Source organism: Sinocyclocheilus rhinocerous, unplaced genomic scaffold (genome assembly GCF_001515625.1).
Source record: "Sinocyclocheilus rhinocerous isolate Xijiao unplaced genomic scaffold, SAMN03320098_v1.1 scaffold769, whole genome shotgun sequence".
In the NCBI taxonomy this organism is placed as follows: domain Eukaryota; kingdom Metazoa; phylum Chordata; class Actinopteri; order Cypriniformes; family Cyprinidae; genus Sinocyclocheilus; species Sinocyclocheilus rhinocerous.
Genome location: NW_015636562.1, coordinates 120,403 through 127,601, shown reverse-complemented (window position 1 = coordinate 127,601; position 7,199 = coordinate 120,403). Strand labels below are relative to the sequence as shown.

At 41.8% G+C, this 7,199-nt stretch overlaps 1 protein-coding gene across 2 annotated transcripts in view; it reads right to left on the bottom strand.

The window, feature by feature from the left end:
- LOC107747938 (TIAM Rac1 associated GEF 2) overlaps positions 1-7,153 on the bottom strand; it is a 27,505-nt gene extending 20,352 nt beyond the window's left edge. For both annotated transcript variants that reach the window (XM_016562551.1, XM_016562552.1), the window contains exons 1-8: positions 6,996-7,153; positions 5,697-6,830; positions 4,662-5,097; positions 4,362-4,534; positions 4,048-4,272; positions 3,505-3,690; positions 3,201-3,350; positions 268-327 (exon numbers count right to left, since the gene is read on the bottom strand). In XM_016562551.1, coding sequence (XP_016418037.1) covers positions 268-327; positions 3,201-3,350; positions 3,505-3,690; positions 4,048-4,272; positions 4,362-4,534; positions 4,662-5,097; positions 5,697-6,824 — 2,358 coding nt within the window. In that variant the 5' untranslated portion in view covers positions 6,825-6,830; positions 6,996-7,153. The remainder of the gene's footprint in view (positions 1-267; positions 328-3,200; positions 3,351-3,504; positions 3,691-4,047; positions 4,273-4,361; positions 4,535-4,661; positions 5,098-5,696; positions 6,831-6,995) is intronic.
- Between the last annotated feature and the right edge of the window lie 46 nt (positions 7,154-7,199).

The window sequence follows — 7,199 nt, the reverse complement described above, 5'->3', positions numbered from 1 at the left end:
TATTATGTATATATAAAAGCACACACATACAGTATATATTTTGAAAATATTTACTTGTATATATTAATATATAAACATTACATATTTTTCTTGAATATATACATGCATGTGTTTGTATTTATATATACATAATAAATATACACAGTACACACACATATATTATGTGAGCAAAAACTTTTATTTTGGATGCGATTAATCGCGATTAATCGTTTGACAGCACTACTTGTTACATTATGCTATGTAGTCATTTATGAGTGGTGTAATTACCTCTGAGCTGCTTTGAGTGGATGGATGACCAAATGATCCAGAGGAATATCCTTCAAATATCTGCATCACAAACGCACATACAGAAACATTAAACACGCATCGTAAGAAATGCAGAGCAGCATCCAGGCTCAAAAAGCAACATGTTTCTATCTATGTGCCTTAATTAGAAACCATCGATCTGAGGCGCCAGCTTTGATACTGTTCTGATTGTAGAGGTTTGCTGGGAAATAATGAGAGGTCTGGAAGATGCTAAAATTATAGGTCTATAAAAGCAGACAGATGGATCAGCCCTAATCAGACACGGCCTCCCCTCACCCAAGACACCGTGCGCTCAACGTCCTCCTGCTTACACATGAACACATACTTATTATATGGATGTAGTCTATACAAACAGACAAGGGTATGTCGTGTCCTCTACAATTAACTGAAAAGGCAAAACCCAAAATACCGAAAACTGACATAAGCTTTGTTCCTGCAGTGAGGTGGACTCCTCACTGTAGACAGGCAGCTAGCTAAAGCAGCATCCTATCCTACAGTGAATTAAACCTCACAACTGACAGAATTGAAACATTCTTTATGAGCAACAATGTTACCTTCACTAATAGTGCTACTCATGTGAAGCGCACAAGAAACTCGACTTATGGTTACAATAGAATATGATGTTATCATGTTGCTAAGCTAACAACACAACAAACCCTGTTGAAAAAGAAACCGCATTAACCAGCATAAGCTGGTTTTAGCTGGTCTTCAAACCTGGTCATACGTTAGAGGGGTTTTAAACACGTATTTATCTGGTCAGGCTGGAACCAACTAGCTAAAAACCAGCTAAAAGCTAGCTTGGCTAGGCTGGGAGACCAGCTAAAACTAGCCTCTTCCAACTTAAACCAGCTACAAGACCAGCTAACCATGTTAGGCTGATTTTAGCTGTTTTGTTTGGTGTTTTTCAGCAGTGAAAAGGCATTACACAAATATTGAGAAAACCATTCATTTTAATTAGACGAACCTATTATTTTAGCAATACCTTTTAGTAATTAATGCGATAAACTGGACTTTCACTATTGGTTGGTCGACTCAGCACTACATCACGAAAACCAAGCAACAAACAAAGTTACTTATAGTCAGTGAAATGTATGTTGGGGACCATCAAAATAAAATGTTAGCAAATATTAAACAGTCTACTAATTCTCTAATGACTAGTCATGAAGTTGCAAAGTGGACATTTTTTTCTCAGTAACTGTTTATTTATTTTGTAATTAAATTACGTAATTCCGTTACATGTAACATACATACGGTACATACTCCCCAACACTGACTATTCTTTAGGAAAAGAGCTGAGGGTGTAAAAAAGTCCAGAGGTAGACATCCACAGAACAGTAGCAACACCACAACTGAGCGGTTTATCTGGGGACGGCAACTCTGACTGGACTCTGACTAAGGTATCTAAGTCCGCTGGAAACAATCACACTGCCCCCCGTAACCCTGTTAACTCACACAGCATCAGACTCTACATCTGTGCAGTAGAAACTGTCGTTCCTCTCAGACTGCTTCCAGCTTGCAGCAATTAACCGCATGCATGCAGCTCATGGTAATTCCCGTCTTTGGAATCATGCACTATTAGGGGCTGTTTTGACCAGATTTGGTCCATTTAAGGATGGAACCGCTGAGCGATTGGCTCCAAACTCACGTGAGGTCGTCTACATAATCGTACATGTGGATTTAGAGCTCATGCTCTGTGTTAACACAAAAGCCCTTCAGAGAAGGAATGCTGATCTGGGCTTAATTACAAGAACTGGTCCAGAAACAGCATTTCCAAAACAGCCCCGAACACTTTGACGAGAGAAAGGAACAGGACTGCTGTGTGTTTTCCTGCCATTTGACCTCCAGAGAAAGCTTTGATGAGTGAGTCAGTGGTTGTTTGTTTTATCCGGCGAGTGTGACGGTGTTTCCCACACTGTGGAGAGCATTAACACACTACTGTGAGACTAAATGAGTAAAACAGACCCGTGTCTTAAATGACTATTCAGTACTGCAGTCATAAACACTGGCCGGTGAACCTCAGAGTAAGACTCCTAATCCGAAATCACAGCTCTTTTAGTATGTACTCATTCATGTCAATTAGGATTAACACTAATTAAAGGAAAACTGCTAATTTTATTTTTATTTTCCCTAAGTGTATTCTTTATTGTTAGGGTTTGGCAGGTCACAGAATATATAACTGTCTAGCCAAAGAATTTCCATGATTTTTTCAGTTGATACTGATCACTGGATAAATTAATTAAATAATAATTTTATTTAGGTTGCACTCACAAAGATTTATATTGGCTATAGAAATCTCCATGACTTTTCCATAACATTTTAAGATTCTATAACATACTTTTTCCCAATAAAATATGTATATCAAATATGAATGAAGTACATAGTATTCTTTTATGACGATACAGGTTGATTTTCCTTCAGTTGATACTTGACTTAATTTGTAATAATAAATACATTTAGAATATTATTATACATAGCATTTGGCAATTATTTTTAAAATTCAATTCCCATGTTTGAATGATCGATGTGACTGATAACGGTCAAAGATAAATAAACTGATCTGGCAATAATTGGCTAAAATTACCCTAATTTTTCTCTATGCAATCTGGCTAAAGACCTCTCTGTAATATTTCTGAAATTGGACTCTGTGCTCCTGTTTAGACAGCAAGTTTATTGATGCGACAAGGGGGGAAAAAAAGAAAGAAAAATGCCTGTCTACCATTTTTTTCCTACTACAAAACAGTATTGTTTAGTGTTATACAATATTAAAGTTCTGAAAGTGCAAGGAATCACATTATAGCACCTGTGATACTCCCCTTTAGATTATATTACAGTTTACAAATGAGTTTTTGTCTTTGTAGTTGTGGCATAAGAGCCCATCATGCTCTAACTCTTACCTGGGACAGGGACTGTCTCTTTTCCCGGTTGAGTTTGGTCAGACTGTCTAATCCCTTCTGTGAAGAAAAGAGTAGTCCTCGTTTGTTCCGCATACCTCGAGGATGAGAGCGAGATCGTCTCTTCAGGGTGGCCTCATCACGAGTGCATATCTGCACAAACACAAGCTCATTTAAATTGTTTTTCATCTTAATGCTGCATCATCTTAATTTAATCTTTGTGATGTGTCTCAATGGTAGATTGTTTTAATGAGGTCCTTTTTTGGTATCTCACAAAATTCCCTCAAAGCATGTGACAGATCCTCACCAGCGCATGAAAGGACGAGACAGAAAAAATTCCCAGACGACCTAGCACCATTTTAGATGGGCGTCCAGCAGTGGCTAGCAGGCTTTTTGGATTGGGCAGCTCTGTGCCCTGCAGGCTAGCCAGGTAACAGCGCATGCGGAAGAGCTCTAGGTTAAACTTCTCCAGGTTCTGTTCCCATTGCAGGATCTGTGGGTCAGAGATGAAGAAGAGAGAAATGCATTAATAGACATAAATATTATAGTTACAACAACCCAAAACATTGGCAGTGACTTGTGTATGGGTAAGCACCCACACCCATCAAATTTTCTTTAGAAAACATAAAAATGTAGATCATGCGAATCAGAAGGATATGGGGGATGCATGTACTATATAATTGGATGCTCTGAAGGCACTGTGGTGTGGTTTCTGTTCAAACACCAACATCAATGACATAATTGCCCAATTTAGCAAACCACTCATCTGAACTACCTGGCCTTTAATCTTTTGAAACAAACCACACACATTTGCATAAACATCCACACACATATCCGTTTTGTTCCTCACCTGGCTCTCAATAGCCTTCCTGTTCTTCTGGTCGCTGATGACGGATAGCTGCAGCTCTGCCATCTTCTTCATTTTGCCATCCATGTCGATCTTCTGCAGGAGAGCTCTGCTCTGGCTCTTCAGCAAATGCAGAGTGTCCTCCTTCCCCTGACGCTTAGCTAAATGTGAAGCGCTGGCAGAATGGATTGCCGTCACCCAGTTCTCAAGGTCTGTTTGGTTTGCAGCCTGCAAGTAAGAGGCGAGAGATAAGAGACAACTTGTAACCAAGAGTGTGGAAATTCTGTGTATTATATATTATGATAAAGGCCACATGCCTGAAAGAGATAGACATCTCCATAGGCATTGCTGAGGCAGAAGACATGCTCTTTCTTGGGATGCTCAGGAACTGCCTGCACAATACTATCTTCAGCAAGCACTGCGTAATGTGGTGTGCATTCCTGCTCAGGGGAGGTCTTTCCATTGGATTCACCCAACAAAAGTGTACAGCCTACAGAAGACAGGAAAACAGAGATAGAGCTTCTAACAATGAAGAACAAACATTATCCATTGCAGCTAAATTTTGAAGACTAATTCTTCAGCCAATTGAATTGGCTGTGCATGTTTTACCATCTTACCTTTGAGCGTGACCCAATACTGCCTCCACTTGCGTCTTGCTACCAGCTCCAGTTTGCGGTCCTTGTGGAGGGTAATGAGGGGCTTAAAAGCCAACCAACCAGCCCTCCGCACAACACCTTGCTCCTTCTCAAACAGGAAGTCCATTTGCTCCAAGGAGCCCATTGAGCCACTGCTGCTTTCTCCTTCACCCTCCCAGACCTGGAGTCCATCAGCAGTTCCACTGCTGCTTCCAGTCTCTAGGCCTTGCATAAAGTTCTCATAGATGTTCTGCCTCAAGGCCGCACTCTGGTTCTGCTGCCCAAACGGGCCTGTTGAGGAACCAGAGCAGTCCAGCTGTGTCTGGGAGGACACTGGATTCCAAAACGGTCTGGATTCCTCTAGTGTTACCCCAGTTCCACAGCTGACAACCTCTGTAATGTCCAGAGTACTAGGTTCCTGAGGTTGGGTAGACATGAAGTGAGAAGAGAATGGCAAATGTTAGCATGTATATGTTTTACAAGGTTGACACAATGTTGTGAAGCTTTTCACACCCTTGTCTCAGTCTTTACTCTTCCTAAAAACTCTGCAAATTATGGTCAGGCCACCAAGCATACCATTTCAAAACATCTGTAATTTGTTGTTTTAGAGGAATGTCTAAAAATCTAAGAATGCTTTACAGCACTGAACCCTGTTGAAAAAAAAACAGCATATGCTGGTTAGGTATGTTTTGAAGCATGGCAGCTGGTTTGAGCTGGTTATGAGCTGGTTTAAGCTGGTCCTAGGCTGGTCCTAAGCAACTATCTCCTGCTCAGGCCCAGCTCATACCCAGCTGCCATGCTTCAAAACATACCTAACCAGCATATGCTGTTTTTTTTCACCACGGAAGAATGTCAAGTTCAACTAAAACATAATTTTACACCCAGAACACTGAACAGGAAATGGAATTTTAATATGATAGCATGTGCATGATAATTCTGGAGTCAAACAGGAAGGCCTGCTATGCTGACAGATTCACACTAATGCCCAATACACCAAAAAAAAAAACATTTTCTCACCTGCAGCCTTCGCTTCTTCCTGCTCAGACTTCCTGTCCAATCGCTGAGGCGGCGGATGCGACTCTTGAGCGAGTCCTTCCTTGTGTTCCCATCGGGAACTGCTTTTCTGTATGGCAGGGTTTGTGAGGTGTAATTCTGGGTTTTCTGACTCTCATCCTGGGAGTTCACATCCAGGGAAGAGGTCAGTGAGACTTGGAGGTGAGGAGCGTCCTCAAGTTGATCCGCCGCAAGGATGCCCACAGTAGGGAATGGCACAGTCATGTTGGGGTTTGTGTAAAGGTCAGATAGTCCATTATGTTCCAAATGAAGTAGCACAGAGTCTCCAATGCCACTGTCCTCCTCAGCGCGGTTAGCATTGTACCCATTACTATTGCAATCACTGCTTGCATACTGACTGCCGTGAACTGTGGGCTGGCAGGTGAGGTTACCCATATGGTTCTCAGATTGCTCTGTATTGTAACCATTAAAACATCCAAAGTCCACAGTACGTGTGGATGAGAGTGTGGTATATCCACTACTGTTGTCCGAAGGTTGGCCGGTGGTGAAGACGTTATCACACAGATCTTCTGTCCCATTCCCCCATGGCGAGTCATACCATGAACCCTCAGAGCTAAGAGAGCTCCCATTACTGGCCCTTTGGATAGCATCAACAGGTCCACTGAGACAGCTGCCCAATGACAGCTCAACATCCGGCTCCCTCCGTGCATTGGTAAACTCAACCCTCAGACTTCCATCCTCACGAAAAAGAACTTTGGGACTGCTCTTATTGTCTTTAAGTTCAGAACTGGTGCTCCTTGTAGGGGCCGGGAGGCCTCCAGTCTGTTGTCTGTAGCGTACAAAGAATCCATTTCCCTGGAATAAAAGGTTGTCGTAGTCTCTGTGGCTCTCTGAATGTACTTTATTACTAGATCCCCCCTTAATGCAGTCATAATGGCGGGAGATGTAAGGTTGGCTGTTCTTGTGTGGTGAAAAAACATTTTTGTCCTTGTATCCAGAGGTGCTCTGGGAGCTCCTCCACCAAGAGTGTGGAGAGAGTGCCTCCTCTTTATAAGTGTGCAGCTTCAGGGAGCTAGACTTTCCCTTACCAGGGATGATGAAATTGCTGTACTGACTATCTGTATTTCCCATTCTGATCTGTGAGAAAAATGATAAAGAAACATCAAGGTCATTCCATGCATCTATCTATACATCCATCCAGCTTTCTATCCATCCATTCAACTATCCACTTAACCACCCATCCACGCACCTACACACACTTTTAAAACAACAGTATTACATAGTAATAGAGTTTCTTTTTACCTGTTATTAAGCCAGTTGTAAGAGCACACAAAGATATTCCTTCATATTTCATATTCCTTCGCAATGGTCATCCTCTTTTCCTAATGTTGTCTACTGTTCTGTCTGCTCCTGCCTGGTGCAGCATCTGACTCTCACTGAGAACCTCCTCCCTTCACTGTCTCGCTACCACAGCTGTTCCTATCTCTCTCTCTCTCTCTCTCTCTC